This window comes from Oncorhynchus masou, unplaced genomic scaffold, assembly GCF_036934945.1.
Source record: "Oncorhynchus masou masou isolate Uvic2021 unplaced genomic scaffold, UVic_Omas_1.1 unplaced_scaffold_1028, whole genome shotgun sequence".
Taxonomy (NCBI): Eukaryota; Metazoa; Chordata; class Actinopteri; order Salmoniformes; family Salmonidae; genus Oncorhynchus; species Oncorhynchus masou.
In genome coordinates, this window is record NW_026999973.1 from 218,709 (window position 1) to 243,260 (window position 24,552).

General features: G+C 45.6%; 1 protein-coding gene and 1 pseudogene across 2 annotated transcripts in view; one reads left to right on the top strand and one right to left on the bottom strand.

Annotated features, from left to right (window-relative positions):
* The window catches only part of LOC135528764 (rho GTPase-activating protein 17-like), a 55,272-nt gene extending 46,221 nt beyond the window's left edge, over positions 1-9,051 (top strand). Inside the window, exons 10-19 of one of the 2 annotated variants that reach the window (XM_064957831.1) lie at positions 179-306; positions 1,280-1,391; positions 3,539-3,620; positions 3,929-4,009; positions 4,132-4,245; positions 4,609-4,700; positions 4,853-4,970; positions 6,091-6,402; positions 8,163-8,284; positions 8,576-9,051. In XM_064957831.1, the coding sequence (XP_064813903.1) occupies positions 179-306; positions 1,280-1,391; positions 3,539-3,620; positions 3,929-4,009; positions 4,132-4,245; positions 4,609-4,700; positions 4,853-4,970; positions 6,091-6,402; positions 8,163-8,284; positions 8,576-8,952 (1,538 nt within the window). In that variant the 3' untranslated portion in view covers positions 8,953-9,051. Of the gene's footprint in view, positions 1-178; positions 307-1,279; positions 1,392-3,538; positions 3,621-3,928; positions 4,010-4,131; positions 4,246-4,608; positions 4,701-4,852; positions 5,313-6,090; positions 6,403-8,162; positions 8,285-8,575 lie in introns of those variants that run through there. The other variant, XM_064957833.1, reaches the window with a different exon arrangement.
* Positions 9,052-16,630: 7,579 nt separating this feature from the next.
* LOC135528765 (sodium/myo-inositol cotransporter 2-like) lies at positions 16,631-24,101 on the bottom strand (annotated as a pseudogene).
* Positions 24,102-24,552: the final 451 nt, after the last annotated feature.

The window sequence follows — 24,552 nt, forward strand, 5'->3', positions numbered from 1 at the left end:
ACAGATCAATTAATGACATGTGCTAAGATGCAGTTGGTTATTAGTGAGCAATCGGTTAGTCGTGCTCTAAAATGACAGGAATAAACTAGCAGTCAGAACAGAATCTTTGTTTCCTCACATACGGTTCATGATAATGAAACTGACCTACGCTGGCGGCCATGTTGTGCCCTGTGTACAGACTCATGGATGGAGAAGCCTGCGTACGGCACGGCTCTGGAAGAGCACCTGAAGAGGAGTAACCGTGAGATCGCCCTGCCCTTAGAGGCCTGTGTCATGATGCTGCTGGAGACTGGCATGAAGGAGGAGGTAACCATCACCATGACGATGATGAGGAAAAGAATGGACTAGCGCAGGGATCAACTAGATCTTTTCTTGAGTGGATGGTCAGGGGGCCAGAATAGAATTACAAATCATTTGTAGACTGCAAATTGACTGCAAGAAGCCCAAACAGATATAATATTGGACTAAAACATAATAATTTCAAACCTTGCTTACATTTGTATACGATCACATACTGTATATCTCTCTATTATGGGTGGGAATGCTTTGGAACAGATTTCCAAAATGAAAAACACTTGGAGCTGATTTGCTGGTGTTTCTACAGTCTGTCAGGTCCAACAAAAACTTGGGGGGACAATTCAAATCATTTGGACCGCGGGCCGCCAGTTGGGTAACCCTGGGCTAGTGTTTTTATAGTGCTTCTCACTAGGTCTCATTTCACTACTAGTTATTGAGGGTAAGTCACCCTATCCATATCTAATGTGTAGCAAACTACTCACTCCTTTATGATCAAGACCAACATGTTACAGACAGAAGACTAGGCAATTGCCATTTCACACACATGCTGAGTAAGAGCCTACGGTCTGGTACTGATGACATCTGTGGTCTGGTTCTTTGGTTGGTTAACCAGCCTCGTGCCTTGGAGGGAAGTTTTCAACTGTAACGCTTTCGTTTCTTTTTATACAGTCAGAACTGTTGTTGCAAATATCCTTCGCTCAACCTCAAAGACTCGTATCTCTAGATGTGATATGATGGTATCTATTTTCTCCCTCCTTCCTTGTCTCAGTCATACCCAAACCAGACAGCCTTCTCTAATTTTAGAACAGAAAGTAGACATCCATTTCCCCCTCAAAGAGCTTCTCAATTCAATGCAAGTTGTCATTTTCCCTCATTTATATTTGTATCTAACTGTGGTTAGTTTGTTGAACCAGTTCTAATTTTCTATGAAGAAATAAACATTTGTAAACTTTAAGACTTTAAAAGTGTATCTCTCTCTCAGGGTCTGTTCCGAATCACTGCTGGGGCCTCCAAACTAAAGAAGCTGAAGGCAGCGCTGGACTGTTCCACCTCCCAGTTAGAGGAGTTTTACTCCGACCCCCATGCTGTAGCTGGTATGACCCATTTCCCTTACATAACTCATTAAAGTTGTTTTCGTTCCCCTTTACTCTCAATAGTCTATGCAGGGGTTGAATTTGGGGGTGCACAGTGGAAGACAATACAATCTGCAATCTTTGGATTTGAGACCGTATTCAGTCCAGTGGGAATGGTGTATATTTGAGTTGAAAAGTATCATGTATCCTGCTATGCCCTCTGACGAGCCATCAAACAGGCAAAGCGCCAACATCGGGCTAAGATTGAATCATACTACACCGGCTCCGACACTCGTCTTATGTGACAGGGCTTGCAAACTATTACAGACTACAAAGGGAAGCACAGCCGCTAGCTGCCCAGTGACATGAGCCTACCAGACGAGAGAAATCACTTCTATTCTCGCTTCGAGGCAAGCAATACTGAGGCATGCATGAGAGCATCAGCTGTTCCGGACAACTGTGTGATCACGCTCTCCGTAGCCGACGTGAGTAAGACCTTTAAACAGGTCAACATTCACAAGGCCGCGGGGCCAGACGGATTACCAGGATGTGTACTCCGGGCATGTGCTGACCAACTGGCAAGTGTCACTGGCAAATGTCCCTGATTGAGTCTGTAATACCAACATGTTTCAAGCAGACCACTATAGTCCCTGTGCCCAAGAACACTAAGGCAACCTGCCTAAATGACTACAGATCCATAGCACTCAAGTCCGAAGCGATGAAGTGCTTTGAAAGGCTGGTAATGGCTCACATCAACACCATTATCCCAGAAACCCTAGACCCACTGCAATTTGCATACCGCCCAAACAGATCCACAGATGATGCAATCTCTATTGCACTCCACACTGCCCTTTCCCACCTGGACAAAAGGAATACCTACGTGAGAATGCTATTCATTGACTACAGCTCAGGATTCAACGCCATAGTACTCTCAAAGCTCATCACTAAGCTAAGGATCCGGGGACTAAACACCTCCCTCTGCAACTGGATCCTGGACTTCCTCACGGGCTGCCCCCAGGTGGTGAGGGTAGGTAGCAACACATCTGCCACGCTGATCCTCAACACTGGAGTCCCTCAGGGGTGCGTGCTCAGTCCCTTCCTGTACTCCCTGTTCACCCACGACTGCGTGGCCAGGTACGACTCCAACACCATCAATAAGTTTACAGACAACACAACAGTGGTAGGCCTGATCACCGACAACGACGAGACAGCCTATAGGAAGGAGGTTAGAGACCTGGCTGGGTGGTGCCAGAATAATAACCTATCCCTCAACATAACCAAGACTAAAGAGATGATTGTGGACTACAGGAAAAGGAGGAGGTTGAAAGCTTCAAGTTCCTTGGTGTCCACTTCACCAACAAACTAGAGTTGTCCAAGCACACCAAGACAGTTGTAAAGAGGGTACGACCCAGTACATCACTGGGGCCAAGCTTCCTGCCATCCAGGATCTCTATACCAGGCAGTGTCAGAGGAAGGCCCTAAAAATTGTCAAAGATCCCACCCAGTCATAGACTGATCTCTCTACTACCGCAAGGCAAGCGGTACCGCACTGCCAAGTCTAGGACCAAAATCCTTCTCAACAGCTTTTACCTCCAAGCCATAAGACTCCTGAACAGGTATTCAAATGGCTACCCGGACTATTTGCATTGTGTGTGTGTGTGTGTGTGTGTGTCCCAACCCCTCTTCACACTGCTGCTACTCTGTTTATCATATATGCATACTCACTTTAACCATCCCTACATGTACATACTACCTCAATCAGCCCGAATAACCAGTGTCTGTATATAGCCTCACTACTGTTATTATTCACTGTCTTTTTTTACTGTTGTTTTTTATTTCCTTATCTATTGTTCAATTAATACCTGTTGTTTACTTAGAAATTGTACTGTTGGTTAGTGCCTGTAAGTAAGCATTTCACTGTAAGGTCTACACCTGTTGTATTTGGCGCACGTGACAAATACACTTTGATTTGATTTTAGGAGGACAGTCCCACTACTTCCAAAAGCACAATTGAACCCCATTCAGTTCATGTACTATAATGAACCATATTTGTGGTTGTGTTGTCTCTGTCCAGGATCCTTGAAGTCCTACCTCAGAGAGCTGCCTGAACCCCATTCAGTTTATGTTCTATAATGAACCATATTTGTGGTTGTGTTGTCTCTGTCTAGGAGCCCTGAAGTCCTACCTCAGAGAGCTGCCTGAACCCCTTTTGACCTTCTCACTGTATGATGAGTGGACACAAGCCTCCAAGTAAGACTACTACATATCCACCTGTACGCAATGATTCACTGTCCACAAATACACTGGAGAATATACTCATCACACTCTGCAGTGAAACACTTTTCAAGACCATGCTCGTATTCACTAGGCACAAAACAGAAGAAAACGGACCGAAACGCGGATTTGGCAAATAATGAATCATTTTTTGCGTTTTCCGTTGCAAAGAGTCTTGCTATGGTGTGCCCTAATGAATACGACCCAAACCCAACAAGTGTTTATTACAGAGACTGTGAAACATTGTACCATCTTATTTGGGTGTGTAATGTTGTGTTGTACAGTATGTCTGACCCAGACAGGAGGCTTCAGGCTTTGTGGGTGGCATGTGACGGTTTGCCAAAGAACCACAAGGCCAACTTCAGGTGAGTGTCAATGTTGGAAACATAATCGTCCACCATTGGAATTCCATGCTCCCAAAGGTGATTTATTTATGAGATGCACACAAGGTCTATGGTTCAATACCCCATTGGGATTTTGTTTGCAGGTATCTGGTAAAGTTCCTAGCCAAGCTGGCCCAGGACAGTGAGGTGAATAAGATGACTCCCAGTAACATCGCCATAGTGCTGGGACCCAACCTGCTCTGGTCCAAGACTGAGGGGTGAGCAATACACATCCATCCCATGCATCAAAAAGAAAGGACCAAGGCACTCTTCTTATAATTCGTAACACTTCCTTTATTTGTATGGCACGTTCCATGGAAACAAAGATAACACGTTTAAAATCGTTGTTTCCAAGTGCCTTGGTCCTCCTTTCTTTTTGATGACCCATTTACCCCTTTTACCAAAGAGCACCTTCTGTCTACAAAAAAAACACCATTGTGTACCTTAGCAGTGCTTCCCCATCTACTTATTTCTACAAATCCATCCCTTCATTTGAGGTAAACAATTAGCATTAGTAGTGTTGTACAGTAGTTAATTTAGCTTGATGTTTCATTGATGTTGATCTCTGTCTCTGTCCCCAGGACTCTGGCAGAGATGGCTGCTGCTACCTCGGTCCATGTGGTGGCCATCATAGAACCCATCATCCAGCACGCTGACTGGTTCTTCCCAGATGGTAAGAGACCTCTACTTGAACCTGGGAGGGATTGTGTTACAGAAAGTCTTTATCTAAGTGACTATGTTACTCCCAAGTTACTCCTCACTCGACATAGAACAGGAAATGCCCGTTGTCTTGTTTGCTGACCTCTGTGTTTCACTTCTCACCAGACGTGGACTTTAACGTGTCGGGTATGTTCGTGGCCATGACCCCTGAACCTGACCCAGGCCCTTTCGAGAGGCGACGTCCCGGAAGCCTGGTGGACGGGGACACTCCCCGCAAAGACAGGTACCTGTCCTACCCCCATAGCAGCCCCCGTCCCAGCCCAGGTCTCAGCATCCATGCCCGGACACTGACCAGGCAGGAGTCCAGGGGGGCAGCGGCCGTCTCAGCCCTCTATGTAGTGGCTGACGAGTCCATCACAGTCAAGGAAACACCTGCTGGGGAGCAGGAACAGCCACTGCCTTCTTCATAAAGTCCAAGCTATACCCTAGGAGACAGTTTGTGAATCCAGAATCCCAGTTTGTGAAAGCCCATTCCAATGTGTTTGTGTGTGTTTTAACACTACAGTATTACCGATATGTAAGATGATTGAAGAAACAAACCAATAAAATGTGTGTTTAAACCGAGGCCAGCGGTGAATGTGATGAATAAGCACACTTTTATTCACCTAAGAATTGTTCTTAAATTTAACACATTCTTTCAGGAGATATAAGGATTAACCCTCACTTGTCTTGAATTGAATCACACTTTTATCAAGCTGTGTCACCATTCTGAAATACGAAACAATGTTTAACACTTTGAACCCTTATATGCCACCTCTATTAAAGCCTAGATTTTAGGTTACTGGTTGTGTGTTTTGTCACTCTATTCTGTTGTCAAGCTGTAAGAAATGGAAGGAGCTCAAAGTTCACTAGTTCAAAGCTCACTTGAACTAGAATCATGTGATCTCTGCTTCAGTAAAGGCCTTTGGTTAATACCTCATTCTTCTCTCTCTCTCTCTCTCTCTCTCTGGAGTGGTCTCTCTTTTAACTGTCTTTCTGTCAGTCCCTGTCTCTTTGTCTGTCTCTGTCATTCTGTCTGTCTCTGTCATTCTGTCTCTCTCTGTCTCTGTGTCTGTCTCTCTCCTCTCTGTCTCTCTCTCTGTCTCTCCTCTCTGTCTCTGTATCTGTGTCTGTCTCTCTCCTCTCTGTCTCTGTCATTCTGTCTCTCTCTGTCTCTGTGTCTGTCTCTCTCCTCTCTGTCTCTCTCTCTGTCTCTCCTCTCTGTCTCTGTCATTCTGTCTCTCTCTGTCTCTGTGTCTGTCTCTCTCCTCTCTGTCTCTCTCTCTGTCTCTGTCTCTCACCTCTCTGATGTTGTCATCGGTGTGTCTTCACCCCTCACTCTCTCCCCTCTCCCCTCTGTATAGCCCCACTCCTAACAAACTGGGTGACCCCACCCCCACCCCACGTAGATCTGCCACTCTAAATAGAAAACAGCACCATCATGCTTCTTCGCCCGCCTTCCAGCCCCCTCTACCACCGCCAGAGGCTGGAGGAGTCACCCAGACCCAGCCTGTGGCTGAGCCCCAGACCCAGGAGCAAACTCTGTGTGGGAGTACGGAGGCTGGCCAGCCTGGCCTGGCTAGGGAGGGTGGGGGTCAGGGTGGGGCACCAGAGGTCCAGGTGGCCACAGGGCAGCAGCCTCTGCCTCTTACCCAGCACAGCGCTGAGGAGAATAGGTAAGGAGGAAGCAGAAACTGAGTCCCTCCCTCCCGTCACCAATCAGCCAAACAGAAACCAGAAGGTTACGCGCCGCCCTGCTGTCGATCCTGATTGATCAACCTACAGCTACTCACTCTGTCATTGACCTTTTGTGTTTGCTTGTCCCATATTGTTCTATGCAGGCTGATACAGTGTGTTGTAATCACACCCAATGAAATCAAGTATGCTGTAAATCAAACCGATGTCCCAAAGCCAATGATTTAGCTGTTTGTTGAAAGGCCTCTCCTCGTGATCCAGGAAGCAGCTTTGTTATTGGTGCTTGTCTATTGTCCTATCCCTTCCCAGACAGGGTGCTGGTCCTGCTCCCTCAAGTGTCTGCCTTCCTACCAGCCTTCCTAAATATTTGTCTGTCCAGACCGTTCATGTGGCTGTCTGTTGGTCAGCCCTCCCCCAGCATGCATACCTGTCTGTTGGTCAGCCCTCCCCCCCAGCATGCATACCTGTCTGTTGGTCATCCCCCCCCCCCATCATGCATACCTGTCTGTTGGTCAGCCCTCCCCCAGCATGCATACCTGTCTGTTGGTCAGCCCTCCCCCAGCATGCATACCTGTCTGTTGGTCAGCCCTCCCCCAGCATGCATACCTGTCTGTTGGTCAGCCCTCCCCCAGCATGCATACCTGTCTGTTGGTCAGCCCCCCCCATGCAGCATGCATACCTGTCTGTTGGTCAGCCCTCCCCCAGCATGCATACCTGTCTGTTGGTCAGCCCTCCCCCATGCATCATGCATACCTGTCTGTTGGTCAGCCCTCCCCCAGCATGCATACCTGTCTGTTGGTCAGCCCTCCCCCAGCATGCATACCTGTCTGTTGGTCAGCCCTCCCCCAGCATGCATACCTGTCTGTTGGTCAGCCCTCCCCCCAGCATGCATACCTGTCTGTTGGTCAGCCCTCCCCCAGCATGCATACCTGTCTGTTGGTCAGCGCTCCCCCCAGCATGCATACCTGTCTGTTGGTCAGCCCTCCCCAGCATGCATACCTGTCTGTTGGTGTCTGTTGGTCAGCCCTCCCCCAGCATGCATACCTGTCTGTTGGTCAGCCCTCCCCCAGCATGCATACCTGTCTGTTGGTCAGCCCTCCCCCAGCATGCATACCTGTCTGTTGGTCAGCCCTCCCCCAGCATGCATACCTGTCTGTTGGTCAGCCATACCTCCCCCTCCCCCAGCATGCATACCTGTCTGTTGGTCAGCCCTCCCCCAGCATGCATACCTGTCTGTTGGTCAGCCCTCCCCCCATCATGCATACCTGTCTGTTGGTCAGCCCTCCCCCAGCATGCATACCTGTCTGCTTTGGCGTTTCATGTAGTTGTCTAATGTTTGCTTTGTGATTGTCCCAAACTCTTGACTCACAGCCCTATGGTTTACCATGCTGGGATCATCCCAAGCAGGCTTGGTACTCCTGCTCTGGTTATCCTCAATGCATGTGCAACTGTAATTACTTTCCTTGAATGAACTTCCTGTGTTTCCTTTATTGTTTTTCCATCTGTTTTGTGTCAGTTGGAAACACACTGTGTTTTGAGAGACGTAATTGTCTTTAATCTTTCCATGTTATGATTTGACTCATGTAACTGGCTAATTGTCACTGTAATTGTTCTTTGTACACGATTGCCAAGGAAGTAACAAACCCTGACCTGTGATGCAGTTTTTGCATGTCATCACTTTGCATTGAGACCTGGCTTGTAGACTGACAGGTGACAGTGGGTTTGTCCTCTATCTCTACAGCCCTGGCCATGACCCCACCACCACCCCCGCTCCCCTGAGGAACGGGGGCTCCCAGCTCACCGTGGGGATGCCCCACTCCCAGGCAGGATGCAGGGGTCCTAGCCCCCACATTGGACGCAGAGGTGAGAGAACACACTCTGACCACCCAACCACACCTCTCTACACCCTCTGGTAGTTTCCACTTAAGAGACTGACACAACGTACTTCAAATAGTATATCCAATTTAGCAGACACTTTCATCCACAACGACTTACAGTCATGCATGCATTTTCTACCAAGTGAGCTACAGAGGACCACAACAGCATCCATCAAATCAGATAGAAGCTCAGACCTTTTTAACTCACATACTTATCAGTGTTTTGATCAGTGTGATTTCATAGTTTAAAGCCATGGTTTTATTTTGTCTTCCCCAGGTACTAAGAAGCAAGCCCCTGCCCCACCCAAACAGGCCAACCCCTTTGTAGCTAATATCTCTACCCTTGGCCACAGTCTCGCGCCTAACAACCCCTACCCCCTCATCGCTCCACGACGCCACTCTGGTAAAGAAACCCCCATCCACGCCCCCAGCCACCCGCCCCCACAGCCCCCTCAGTCTCAGGGGGAGTCAGACCCCTCTCCGCCCCACACCCCCACACCCCCTAGCACCCCTCCTCACGATGGTCCAACCTCCACCCCCTTCACCCCTCTATCCTCCTTCCACTCTGGCTCCCTCCCTCGCCCCCACCAGGCCGGCTCCGAAGCCACGTTCCCGACCTACAGTTCCCCCGCCCCGTCAGCCGCCCAGCAATGATGACAGCAACGGGCCCAGCGGCTCTGCCTCCAAGGTCATCACCGGTAAAGTTACAGTCCATCCTTTCCCAATCCAAACTACTCATGACTATAACGGATATTAAACTGTCATGACACAAACTTACTTGGGTACGCTAGTTGGCCAGTATACCTTACAACAGAGGACTCCATGCAGCTCTCAATATGTGCTGTGTGAGTCACAGGTGATAGAATCACAGCCCATATCCTATCAGAGATATGATACATCGTGTGGTAAAGAAGGAAACACTCTGGTGAGAAAGGTTGTCTCTAGAAGGTATGACACACAGTCTAAAATGCAGCCAGAGAAAGGAAGGATGGAGGGATGACTAAAAGAAGGATAGAGTTTCAGTCTATTATTCACCAATCAGCTCCTTCATTAGCTTCACATAATAATCAGAGCTGGAAACGAATCTCAACAGAGGAGTGTGTGGGTGTGTGGGTGTGGGGGTGGGGTGGGGGTGGCAGTTTTCCTGGTAGGAACTCTCAAGGTTTCAAGCAGAGCAGGAGGCTCCCTGGCTGACTCAGACACGGTATTGCAGTAGCACATACTGATGTATTGTTGGCCCTATTTACACACACACACACACACACACACACACACACACACACACACACACACACACACACACACACACATGTTATCTATGCATTCTTTCTTTAGTCGAAGGACATTTTGAGAATCTTTTTTTTCAAGCTCTGGCTAAGTGTTTCAGACATAGTTACACACAAAGCACTAAATAAAAAGTGTATGCACAAATGTATTAGATATTAAACAGTGACACAAAGCAAACACAACAGGAAGTCTTCCTACTGTATTAACACAGTTAACTGTCCAACTGCCAATGAAATCATATGCTGCTGACAATGCTAGCTAATCGAGCATTGTGTGATTTCATCAGTACTCTCACAGAGAGAGAAATATAACCATGAAAGGTGTTTGTTCACTTGGATTCTGGTCTCACTGCCTTTAGTATCGCCTCACGCACACCATACACTGTAATTGTGGTGATTTAATTTAAAATGCATGATGGGTAAATATTGGAATATTGCAGATGTGTGAGCTGCCGCCCTGCCTGTGAGCTGAGATTGAGAGGCAGGTAATGGTAAGGATATGATTGGCTGACGCTCTGAGTTGCAGCCCCTTGCTCTCCGTGTGTGTGCGTACGTGCTCGTGTGTTTGTCTGCATGTGTGTGTGTGTCTGCCTGTGTGTGTGTGTGTGTGTGTGTGGTTGAGCCCAATGCATTAACCCTGTCTGCCAATAGTAAATAACATGCGTGTGATTCCCACCCCGTTGTGCCATGGCTGTGGTTGAAGGCTACTTACAGCTACCCTTGTTAACTAACCACTCTTGACACCCCTGGGATAGTCCAAGCGATGGTCCAGTCTGATACTGACGGTGCAGTCGGTACTCTACTTCCTATTTCTTATCTAAGTCAAATACACTGCTCCAAAAAATAAAGGGAACACTAAAATAACACATCCCAGATCTGAATGAATGAAATATTCTTATTAAATATTTTTTTATTTACATAGTTGAATGTGCTGACAACAAAATCACACAAATATTATCAATGGAAATCAAATTTATCAACCCATGGACATCTGGATTTGGAGTCACACTCAAAATTAAAGTGGAAGACCACACTACAGGCTGATTCAACTTTGATAATGTCCTTAAAACAAGTCAAAATGAGGCTCAGTACTGTGTGTGGCCTTCACGTGCCTGTATGACCTCCCTACAACGCCTGGGCATGCTCCTGATGAGGTGGCGGATGGTCTCCTGAGGGATCTCCTCCCAGACCTGGACTAAAACATCCGCCAACTTCTGGACAGTCTGTGGTGCAACGTGGCGCTGGTGGATGGAGCGAGACATGATGTCCCAGATGTGCTCAATTGGATTCAGGTCTGGGAACGGGCGGGCCAGTCCATAACATCAATGCCTTCCTCTTGCAGGAACTGCTGACACACTCCAGCCACATGAGGTCGAGCATTGTCTTGCATTAGGAGGAACCCAGGGCCAACCGCACCAGCATATGGTCTCACAAGGGGGTCTAAGGATCTCATCTCGGTACCCAATGGCAGTCAGGCTACCTCTGGTGAGCACATGGAGGGCTGTGCGGCCCCCCAAAGAAATGCCACCCTACACCAAGACTGACACCATGACTGTGAATTTGCCAATCTTGGTGTTCTCTGGCAAATGCCAAACGTCCTGCACGGTGTTGGGCTGTAAGCACAACCCCCATCTGTGGACATCGGGCCCTCATACCACCCTCATGGAGTCTGTTTCTGACCATTTGAGCAGACACATGCACATTTGTGGCCTGCTGGAGGTCATTTTGCAGGGCTCTGGCAGTGCTCTTCCTGCTCCTCCTTGCACAAGGCGGAGGTAGTGGTCCTGCTGCTGGGTTGTTGCCCTCCTCGTCCTCCTCCACGTCTCCTGATGTACTGGCCTGTCTCCTGGTAGCGCCTCCATGCTCTGGACACTACGCTGACAGACACAGCAAACCTTCTTGCCACAGCTCGCATTGATGTTCCATCCTGGATGAGCTGCACTACCTGAGCCACTTGTGTGGGTTGTAGACTCCGTCTCATGCTACCACTAGAGTGAAAGCACCACCAGCATTCAAAAGTGACCAAAACATCAGCCAGGAAGCATAGGAACTGAGAAGTGGTCTGTGGTCACCACCTGCAGAACTACTCCTTTATTGGGGGTGTCTTGCTAATTGCCTATAATTTCCACCTGGTGTCTATTCCATTTGCACAACAGCATGTGAAATTTATTGTCAATCAGTGTTGCTTCCTAAGTGGACAGTTTGATTTCACAGAAGTGTGATTGACTTGGAGTTACATTGTGTTGTTTAAGTGTTCCCTTAATTTTTTTGAGCAGTGTAATAGAAGGCCTGGACATTAACTTTAGAATGAATCTGCATAAAAGCAAAGAGTTGTGGGATATTTGAAAATTCATGTCCAGACCATCTAAATGACTGGAATTGGCTTCATTTCTTTGAAGCACTCCAGAACCCAGGTGATGCACTTCTAGCATTTCAGAGTAACATATCAACAATACTCTCCAAGTCACTCTGTTATTGAAATCACATTTCCCACATCGGAAAATGTACAAACTGTGGCACGTGGCATTCAACTTCCCTGTCATAGTCAAATGTATTTCCTTTTTTATTATATATATATATATTTATTTTACAATATGACAAATCCTTGGTGTCTTTTCTCCAGGATGCAAAAGTGGCATTCAACTTCCCTGTCATAGTCAAATATATTTCCTTTTATTTTTATTTATATATATATATATATATATTGCAATATGACAAATCCTTGGTGTCTTTTCTCCAGGATGCAGAGTTTGTGTGCTTTCCTTAGGTTTGAGGTGTGGATATGGTCTGTTCGGTGACTGATGTGTGTGCCTCTGTCTGTTCTGTAGAGCTTCTTGCTGCAGACTGATAGTGGTGTACTGCAGGGTTAAGGTCAATTGCATCAATTCGGGAAGTGATCTGAAATCGAAAAATCATAATTGAAAACGATAAATAGCACTTCTCAATTCTTGAACTGGAATTTTTATTTATCTCCTGAATTGGCTAATAAATACCACTTCTCAATTCTTAAACTGGAATTTAAATTTATCCCTGAATTGCCTGAATTAAAATGTAATTAATCCTAACCCTAGTAGGCTGTGATCACTTACCTGTCATCACTTACCTGTGATCACTTACCTGTCAATCTAAATGTCTTCTGTAGATGCCAGCCTGAACTTGAAGGGGATTGGCCGAGCCCTTATCCCTGAAATTATGGTGGACATACAAGGAGAGCTCTGCTGGTCATGAGCCTTCCCCTATTCAACCCCTCCCTTGGACCCTGAGATCCAATCAGAGAGCACCAGTCTGTGAAAGGGGGAGGGATCACTCCAACAGACATCACCAAAAAACATTCTGCCTCTGCCCAATTGGCAATATGCTAGCCATTCATCCTATCGCCGTAGTTGGAGTTAGCCCTGAGCCTCTACAGACTGGACCATACAAACTCCTTGCTCGTCAATCCAGTGAGCAATAATAAACAACCCCTAGCCAACATTACTCTCTACAACAATACAGGGACTAGACAACCTTCTCTTACTCCATAATCCAAACTCAACACTGTTGGCACCCAGCACCCAACACCCTCAACACCAACACCCTTCCATCCATAAACCATCAACAGTATTGGAACTGAACCACAGGATCACCCCATGTTCACTGAACCTTCATTCTGCTAAACATGATAGGAAGTTGGCCTGCAGCTAGAGATGCCACTGTAGCTTTCTATTGAATCAACCAAGCCTGTACTGGGACTGGACAATATATATATATATATATATATATATATATATATATATATATATATATAAAAACCACTGAACTCCAATGCTGGCGAAGCTGTAATGTTATGACCCAGTACCTGGAAGCATCGGATCTGGAATATACTGTTTCATCTTTGGATCCATTGTAGAATGTTGACATTGAATTGGGGCTGGGTGGGAGGCTAAGCTTGTAAACCTAAAAGCTCAGAACTTCTATGTTTGTATGATGTAACTTTCCTCCCTGTGGTACATTGTATGGTGGTTGTAGGAATATTTTTTTGAATGGAAATTGCTCATTTGTTTGTCCTCAATGCATTACCTAAGATTGTCTACAAAACTGCAATTTTGCCCCATTTGAGAACTTTCTTTAATGTTTTTTAATGGGCCAAGTATATACAAATGTAATGCAGAAAGTGCTATTGATGAGCAACTATACATGGTGAGCCCAAAGAATCCTATAAATTGCCATACTTGATTTGATGAGAGCTCTCAAGGACCAAAGATGCCAGTTGATGAATAAAAACATTTGGTGAGTGTGCTGCTTTGTGTTTGTAATATAAATGTTTTAATAGTTGCCAAGGACCAAATAAGTATCAATGAGGAGTGCAATTTAATTAACTGCATTAGTTTCATACTGTGTCTTCTCCACTCCCAATATTCACCCTGTTTCATTTATTTGTTGTTTTTACCCTGTCTTACCGCAATATAATATAGGACTGCGTTTTATTCAACAGAGCTGAATTCAAACAAAACAGTCACCCCTGCCAAAAATGTGTATACCAATCACAGATTTCCCCTTTAAAAGAAAAGTTATATAAGAAAAGTGATTGGATATTCCCTGCCACAGATTTCCCCTTTAAAAGAAAAGTTATATAAGAAAAGTGATTGGATATTCCTGCCACAGATTTCCCCTTTAAAGAAAAAGTTATATAGAAAAGTGATTGGATATTCCCTGCCACAGATTTCCCCTTTAAAAGAAAAAGTTATATAAGAAAAGTGATTGGATATTTCCTGCCACAGATTTTTTATTTGAGAAATGATTTGTTTGATTTAATTTAGCTCAGGAAATGGACAACCCAACAGAACAATATCCCAGGTTTTATTTTATGATTACTATTCAAATTTAGGATGTTATGTTGACAATCTTTAGTGGGTAACCTGACTACTCACTCTGCTTGTGATTATTGCCTTTTTTTCACTACATTGCATGTTTTGAATGTGATTTGCATTGCTTTTTTCTGCCCGTGTCTTTTCAACCTGAAAATGAACAAATATTTTCGATAATGGTGAATGGATCCTCCACTGTTTGTTCATATTAAAGGAAAATAGTTTTGGGTATTATTACTCTAAATAAACTAAACATGAATTAAAACAGGAATATCCCATGTTTATTCATGTCCAGCTGAATACTGAATTGATACTGTATATTGTAATCTAATGGAATGTCTACTCTTAGTAAGAGCTATAATAAATGTAGCATATTGAGCATCATGCCCATTTAAACACTGCCAATCAAAACTATACATTGCTGCCATATGGCGAGATACAAATTGGCTGAATGAACTGGCATAAATAGAATAATATACCAGTTTCATCTGAGGACAAAAATGTTGACAGCTGCGACCATACAGGGTACAACATGAATAGGAGATTTGATGTACCAATTCCATGGCATAGGGTTTATGAACTGGTACAAAAAACTACAGTTGATTCAATACTTAATTTTTTCAATTTAAATTCATATATAAAATTCTTGCCACCAACAGAATGCCATATATATCGGGCATACAACCATCTCAGCTCTGTAGATGTTGCTGTGAAGAGCAGAATCACTAGATCATTTTATTCTGGTATTGCCCCTATGTAGCTTGTTTCTGGTCACAGGTTCAGGAACGATTAAAAAAATCACATGCACTTAAAATTAACCTTACAAATAGCAGTGTTGGGTAATTTGGAAAGCATTAGTCAGTCAATAAATAATATAATACTCGTAGGAAAGGTTTTCATCTTTAGCTCACAATCTCCACATAATATACGATTAGAAAGATTCAGACATTTTGAAAAAAATCACAGCACAATTGAAAGATATATGGCACATGGAAACCAAATGAGGGTGGTCTATGGTGATCGGTGGGATGGGCTGAGAGTGGCTGAGTGGTGGGATGGGCTGAGAGTGGCTGAGGGGTGGGATGGGCTGAGAGTGGCTGAGGGTGGGATGGGCTGAGAGTGGCTGAGGGTGGGGTCAGCTGAGAGTGGCTGAGTGGTGGGATGAGCTGAGTGGCTGAGTGGTGGGATGGGCTGAGAGTGGCTGAGTGGTGGGATGGGCTGAGAGTGGCTGAGTGGTGGGATGGGCTGAGAGTGGCTGAGTGGTGGGATGGGCTGAGAGTGGCTGAGTGGTGGGATGGGCTGAGAGTGGCTGAGTGGTGGGATGGGCTGAGAGTGGCTGAGGGGTGGGATGGGCTGAGTGGCTGAGGGTGGGATGGGCTGAGTGGCTGAGTGGTGGGATGGGCTGAGAGTGGCTGAGTGGTGGGATGGGCTGAGAGTGGCTGAGTGGTGGGATGGGCTGAGAGTGGCTGAGGGTGGGATGGGCTGGGAGTGGCTGAGGGTGGGATGGGCTGAGAGTGGCTGGGGTTATAAAAAAAACTATACATTGCTATTATACAATAATAAATAACAGCATTTACTGTGACACTTCAGCAGCTTTCCGATGATGCTGCAGCAATGGCCAAGCACCACCTGTCCCTGCCAATATCATTGGCTGTTGAAATCCTCACTAGGCCCAGTAGCCAATGATAAAGACTGCGATGGAGAGGCAGATGATGAGGTTGGCGTCGACCACGTGGCTAAGGCATGGGTCCTCTTCCAGAAGCTAGCGGGGGTCGAGAAGAAGAGGGGTTGTGGGCGCTGTCACCCTCCTTTTGCCGCTCCATCCCACACAGCCAGTAGAGGGCGGCCTTCAGCCTGGACTGGCTCCTCACACTGGCTTCTGAGGAGACTGGGGAGAGAGAAGTGTAATGGTATATGCGTGAGCAGTGTTTGACTTGAACTGGAACACACCTGTACTGGCGCCTCAGTTTTGGGTGCCGGCATCTTATAGAATATTGCTGTCTTAAAAATATTCCTGCACCTAAATATAAACAGTACTGGCACCCAAAATGAGTGCTGGCACCTATTTCAGTCCACTTCAAGCACTGGGATTGTGAGTATTGTATGAATCATGGTCCTTGGTATTGTTGAAGCAACTTGCCAGTATTAACCTACTGCTACCTAAAAGAGGGGACAACACCCACCTTTCCTCTGGAGGTGTGTCTCTCCGTTAGCCTTCTCCTGCACTCTGTCTTCTATCTCCGCTCTGCACTCTCCTCGGTCTCTGTAGCACTAGTCACAGTCTCTACTGTCTCTAAAGCTCCACTGCTCTTCTCCACCTTATCAAATCTGGTGAACCAGGTGAGTCGGCTGATCTGTTCCGTAGCAACAACACAGACACAGCAACGGTTAGTGATAGGCCATATTGTGCTCACATTTATTACACTGTCTATCTCAAGTTTATATTTGATTTAGACAGTACTGTAGATTCTTAATTTATCACAGTGTCGTTGAAATCAATAGGTTGATTTGTTCAAATACACAATTGCCATCACAATCACTATCAAGATACTGTATTTGAGCTCTGGTTTAGTAGCACTCCCCAGCCTCCCCTCACCTGCTCTGGGCGGGGTTTCTCCGTGGCCAGGCTGACTCCCACCACCACCACCAGGGTGAGCAGAGACAGAACGGTGGAGAAGTAGAGGTAGTGGACATGTTCACCACATCAGGCCTGCTGTCCTCCTGGTAACACAGTGGTGAGGGATAGATAAAGTCTAGGGCCATCCTCCACCGCCCACCAGTAGGCCCAGGAACAGGCCCCAGAAAGCCCCCTGCAGAACACAAAGGAGGGACATTTCATCTCTCATCATCTTTCAATACATCTGACTTTTACTGCAATCTGATTGCAAATTGAGTAGCATTTCATTCCTGTCGGTGAAAAACCAAGTACAGCCTATTTTCAGATGCAAACACTTACCTCCACTACATACACCTTCACTACACACACCTTCACTTCACACACCTACACTAGACACCTTCACTTCATACACCTTCACTTCACACCTTCACTACACACACCTTCACTACACACACCTTCACTTCACACACCTACACTAGACACCTTCACTACACACACCTTCCACTTCACACACCTTCACTTCACACCTTCACTACACACACCTTCACTTTACACCTACACTAGACACCTTCACTTCACACCCCTTCCTACACACACCTTTACTACAGACACCTTCACTACACATACAGTACCAGTCTAAAGTTTGGACACACCTACTCATTCAAGGGTTTTTCTTTTCTTTGTACTATTTTTTACATTGTAGAATAAATAAATAACACATTGAATCATGTAGTAACCAACAAAGTGTTAAACAAGTCAAAATATATTTTATATTTGAGATTCTTCAAGTAGCCACCCTTTGCCTTGATGACAGCTTTGCACACTCTTGGCATTCTGTCAAACAGCTTCATGAAGTCACCTGGAATGCATTTCAATTAACAGGTGTGCCTTGTTTCCTTGAAACTGGAAACACTTATCTCCCTCACTAGCTTTAAGCACCAACTGTCAGAGCAGCTCACAGATTACTGCACCTGTACATAGACCACCTATATTTTAGCCCAAACAACTACCTCTTTCTCTACTGTATTTAATTTATTTATTTATTTTGCTCCTTTGCATCCCCCATTATTTTTATTTCTACTTTGCAAATTCTTCCATTGCAAATCTACCATTCCAGTGTTTTACTTGCTATTTTGTATTTACTTTGCCGCCATGGCCTTTTTTACCTTTACCTCCCTTTTCTCACTTCATTTGCTCACATCGTATATAGACTTGTTTATACTGTATTATTGACTGTATGTTTGTTTTACTCCATGTGTAACTCTGTGTCGTTGTATGTCGAACTGCTTTGCTTTATCTTGGCCAGGTCGCAATTGTAAATGAGAACTTGTTCTCAACTTGCCTACCTGGTTAAATAAAGGTGAAATAAATAAATAAAATAAATACAAGTTAATTTGTGGAATTTCTTTCCTTAATGCATTTGAGCCAATCAGTTCTGTTGTGACAAGGTAGGGGTGGTATACAGAAGACAGCCCTATTTGGTAAAAGACCAAGTCCATATTATGGCAAGAAGAGCTCAAATAAGCAAAGAGAAACGACCCAGTCCATCATTACATTAAAGGCATGAAGGTCCAGTCAATACGGAACTGTGCAGTCGCAAAAACCATCAAGCTCTAAGATGAAACTGGCTGTCATGAGGACCGACACAGGAATGGAAGACCCAGAGTTATTTCTGCTGCAGAGGATAAGTTCATTAGTTACCAGCCTCAGAAATTGCAGCCCAAATAAATGCTTCACAGAAGAGTTCAAATAACAGACAGATCTCAACATCAACTGTTCAAGAGACTGTGTGAATCAGGCCTTCATGGTCAAATTGCTGCAAAGCCACCACTAAAGGACACCAATAATAAGAAGAGACTTGCTTGGGCAAGAAACATGAGCAATTGACATTACGACCCATGGAAATGTGTCCTTTGGTTTGAGTCCAAATGTTAGATTTTTGGATCAACATAGTGTCTTTGTGAAGACAAATTAGTGAAAGGATGCTCTCTGCATGTGTGGTTCCCATTGAAGCATGGAGGAGGAGGTGTGATGGTGTGGGGGTGCTTTGCTGGTGACACTGTCAGTGATTTATTTAGATTTCAAGGCACACTTAACCAGCATGGCTACCATAATTTGTTTTTCAACAGGACAATGACCCAACACACCTCCAGGCTGTGTAAGGGCTATTTGACCAAGAAGGAGAGTGATGGAGTGCTGCATCAGATGACCTGGCCTCTACAATCACCTGACCTCAACCAATTGAGATGGTTTGGGAGACATGTTCACTACACACACCTTCACTACAAATCCCTACAGACACCTTCCCTACAGACAACTTCACTACACACAATTTCACTACACACACCTACATACCTTCACTACATACACCTTCACTGCACATACCTTCACTACACACATTTTCACTACACAAGACTTCACTACAGACAGCTTCACTACACATACTTTCACTATACATACCTCCACTACAAATAATTTCACTACACACATTTTCACTACACACTACATATACCTTCACTACACACATTTTCACTACACACACTTTCACTACACAAATTCACTACACACTTCACATACCTTCATTACACATACCATCACTGCACATACTTTCACAGCACATACTTTCACTAAAAATACCTTCACTACACACATTTTCACCAGACACCTTCACTACAAACCTTCATTATAGATCATTTCACTACAGAAACCTTCACTACACTCCAGACGCCTTCACTGCAGACAAGTTCACTACCTCACATACTGTACTCTGTATCCCCTCCCAACACACACACAAGCACACCTTCTCATTGGTCCTCTTCCAGAAGCATCCAGTCAGGAAGACGATGGAAACAGGGGGCTGGAGATAGGTACTGATGGACTGGATGTAGATAAACAGCTGTCCTCCCTGACTGGCCTGGACCACAGGGATCCAGAGCACTGACACCACCACCAGAACCAGCACAAACATCCTGAGGAGGATAGTGTATGTGTACCTTCCCACGAGCATGAGTATGAGTATGCATGAGTATGTGTATGCATGAGTATGTTTATGCATGAGTATGTGTATGCATGAGTATGTGTATGCATGAGTATGAGTATGCATGAGTATGAGTATGCATGAGTATGCATGTGCATGAGTATGCATGAGTATGAGTATGCATGAGTATGAGTATGCATGAGTATGAGTGCATGAGTATGTGTATGCATGAGTATGAGTATGCACGAGTATGAGTATGCACGAGTATGAGTATGCACGAGTATGAGTATGCACGAGTATGAGTATGCACGAGTATGAGTATGCACGAGTATGGTATGCAGTATGTGCATGACGAGTATGTGTATGCACGAGTATGTGTATGCACGAGTATGTGTATGCACGAGTATGTGTATGCACGAGTATGAGTATGCACGAGTATGAGTATGCACGAGTATAAGTATGCACGAGTATGTGTATGCACGAGTATGCATGAGTATGAGTATGCATGAGTATGAGTATGCATGAGTATGTGTATGTATGAGTATGCATGAGTATGAGTATGCATGAGTATGTGTATGCATGAGTATGAGTGCATGTGTATGTATACCTTCCCACGAGCATGAGTTCCCACTCGGTTGCTCGGGGCCGGACATGCCTCCACAGGTCCATGGTGAAGATGGTGCTGGAGCTGTTGAAGATGGAGGTGAGGGAGGACATGAGAGCAGCAATCATCACCGCCATCATCAGACCACGCAGACCTGGAGAGCAAGAGAGAGAGAGAGAGACAGGAGTATGGCGAGTACACAGAGGGACAGAGACAGGAGTATGGAGAGTACACAGAGGGAGAGAGACAGGAGTATGGAGAGTACACAGAGAGAGAGACATGAGTATGGAGAGTACACAGAGGGAGAGAGACAGGAGTTTGGAGAGTACACAGAGGGAGAGACACATGAGTATGGAGAGTACAGAGAGAGAGAGAGAGACAGAAGTATGGAGAGTACACAGAGAGAGAGAGAGGAGTATGGAGAGTACACAGAGAGAGAGACTGGAGTATGGAGAGTACACAGAGAGAGAAGTATGGAGAGTACACAGAGGGAGAGAGAGACAAGTATGGAGAGTACACAGAGAGAGAGAGAGAGAGACAGGAGTATGGAGAGTACACAGAGGGAGAGAGACAGGTGTATGGAGAGTACACAGAGAGAGAGAGAGACAGAAGTATGGAGAGTACACAGAGGGAGAGAGACAGGTGTATGAAGAGTACACAGAGAGAGAGAGACAGGAGTATGGAGCAAACACAGAGAGAGAGACTGGAGTATGGAGAGTACAGAGAGAGAGAGAGACAGAAGTATGGAGAGTACACAGAGAGAGAAGTATGGAGAGTACACAGAGAGAGAGAGAGGAGTATGGAGAGTACACAGAGAGAGACAGGAGTATGGAGAGTTACCTGCCTCTAACATGCGTCCTTCAATCTGATCTTGTCCTTATATTGTTTGTTTACACTTATAAGATCTGAATACAATCAGATCTCAATGTAACTTTTAACCAGGCTGTGTCACAACCGGCTGTGACCAGGAGTCCCATAGGTCGGTGCACGTTTGTCCAGCGTCGTTAGGGGAGGGTTTGGGTGGGGGGCTTTACCAAGTTCATCGCGCTCTAGCGACTCCTTGTGGCCGCCCGGGCGCCTGCAGGCTGACCTCGGTCTTCAGTTGAACAGTATCTCAGTGTGTACAGGAAGTGACATAGACAGATGGAGATATACAACATGTTACAGAGAGAAAAAGTTCCTCACCTGAGGGCAGTAGCTTCATGACCAGTTTGGCGTAGGCGATGTCTGAACAGCCCACTGGGTTCCCACACACCTCAGTACACACCTCAGGGTCACCACACGCCACCTCGTCTAGACGCAACAACAACGCTGCTGTAAATATACTGTTTCTCCTTTGTTTGAGAGTGGTATCAGCAGGTTTTACCTAGGTACAGTATCCTCTCTAGAGTTACTGCCAAAGCCTTGCACTTAGGACATTGTACCTGGGTAGAGTATTCTGCTGATCATGCCGGGCAGGACCATCATGAAGAAGGGCAGGATCTTGAGGTAGGCAGCCAGCAGGGAGCCTCCTTTAGCATGGAGCAGGTTCTTAGCAGCCAGGGAGCGCTGCACTATCACCTGGATACAACACAACACAGAATCAGTGACTGGAACTGTTGACAGAGCAGCTGAATGTGCCTCCTAAGTGTATAGAGCACTTAAACAATCCATCTGTTTTATTATTAAGGTGAATCAAAACTCTCCTGCCAGTGATGCAACAATGCCAATACGGTGATTTACAGTTCAAGTTAGATGGTGTTCTAAAGCCTAGTGTTTCCATTCCCCTTTAAGGTGTATCAATGCTGATACCTCAGATCTTCTCCTCTTGGCCATCTAGTGACTGTCCCTAAGCAGTGTCACTGTTACCTGGTCTGAGCACCAGTACCACATGGAGGGTATGGACATGCCCAGGAGGATGCCCGGCCAGGGCAGATCAGAGGTCACAGGGTCACGGAACAGGTGGAAGGCGTCGTCCCGGGGGATGCCACATGTGGTGTTAGGGTCGCGGACAGAGGGGATGGCCGTAGCATACCCCTCTAGGAGGGCGTTCCAGCCCCCCACCTCAGCGAAACCTCCACAGGAGTAGGGCAGAGTTAGACAGTTAGGCAAACTGTACTGCACTGCCCTGTATTGTACTGTACTGCACTGTACTGTACTGTACTGCCCTGTACTGTACTACCCTGTACTGTACTGCCCTGTATTGTACTGTACTGCCCTGTACTGTACTGTACTGCCCTGTATTGTACTGTTCTGCCCTGTACTGTACTGCCCTGTACTGTACTGTACTGTACTGTACTGTACTGTACAGAGTGTAAACTATACAGAGAGTGAAAAACATGAAAATCAATAACTAAGGAAATCTCAAATCTAGTTGGAAAGTTTTTCTAATTAAAGACAAAGTATTTATCTTTGAATCATACACTGAGTATAAAAAACATTAGGAACACCTGCTCTTTCCACGACATAGTCTGACCAGGTGACAGATATGATCCATTATTGATGGCACTTAAATCCACCTCAATCAGTGTAGATGGTAGTAGGCGTACTGGTTTGTGTCAAGAACTGCGACGCTGCTGGGTTTTTCACACTCAACATTGAAGTGCCTTTGAACGATTTATAGTAGCACCGGCTTGTGTCAACAGTTTCCTATGTGTATCGAGAATGGTCCACTACCCAAAGGAGATTCAGACAACTTGAAACAACTGTTGGAAGCATTGGAGTCAACATGGGCCAGCATCCCTGTGGAAAGCTTTCAACACCTTGTAGAGTCCATACCCCAACGAATTGAGGCTGTTGTAAGGCAACTCAATATTAGGGAGGTGTTCCTAATATTTTGTAAACTCAGTGTATACAGTAGCCACCGATCAACACAGCACCAAAGCAGAGACTTACTGAAGCCCATGAGGGTGAGTGCTCCTATCAACATGATGCCAGTCTGGGCAGCGTCTGTGTACATGACAGCAGCCAGACCACCTGAAACAACACAGCACAACACTGAACCAGGCTGTATGTTTGAACTGGTAGACTTTAGGAAAAATATGATTGTTTTGGAAGAGAGTGAAAGAGAGAAAGGGACATAGAGAGAGAAAATGAGTGAGAGAGAGAGTGAGTGTGTGTGAGAGAGAGAGAGAATAGCAGGGTACCTGTTACAGTGTAAAGAGCAGTGATGAGCAGAAGCACCACCACAGCTACATAGATGTTCCACTGCAGGGCCTGTTGAATAAACACTGCCCCAGCATACATATCCACCTGCACACACGCACGCATGACGCACACACAGCAGCGGAGCAAGCGGTCTTAATTCATTCAAAAGATTCACGTCCAAAACAATGTTGTATTGAGAAAGTAAATAGCTGATGAGATACATAGAAGTGTTTTGACTTTACTTACCGATATCTTTGTGAAGATGTAAATGAATAAATACAAAATAGCTATGAATAATTGTATTCGCTTCCCCGAATCGCTTCTGCAAGTATTCAGGCATGGTTGTCACCTGCATGTTAGGGATACAGGGAAATAGACAGAACATGAATGATTGAACAAGTTATCACCACTGTGATCTAAAGTATCTCAGTACACAGAGAGGGAAGTGTTGTGTCTCAGTACACAGAGAGGGAAGTGTTGTATCTCAGTACACAGAGAGGGAAGTGTTGTGTCTCAGTACTCAGAGAGGGAAGTGTTGTGTCTCAGTACACAGAGAGGGAAGTGTTGTGTCTCAGTACACAGAGAGGGAAGTGTTGTGTCTCAGTACACAGAGAGGGAAGTGTTGTGTCTCAGTACTCAGAGAGGGAAGTGTTGTGTCTCAGTACACAGAGAGGGAAGTGTTGTGTCTCAGTACACAGAGAGGGAAGTGTTGTGTCTCAGTACTACAGAGAGGGAAGTGTTGTGTCTCAGTACACAGAGAGGGAAGTGTTGTGTCTCAGTACACAGAGAGGGAAGTG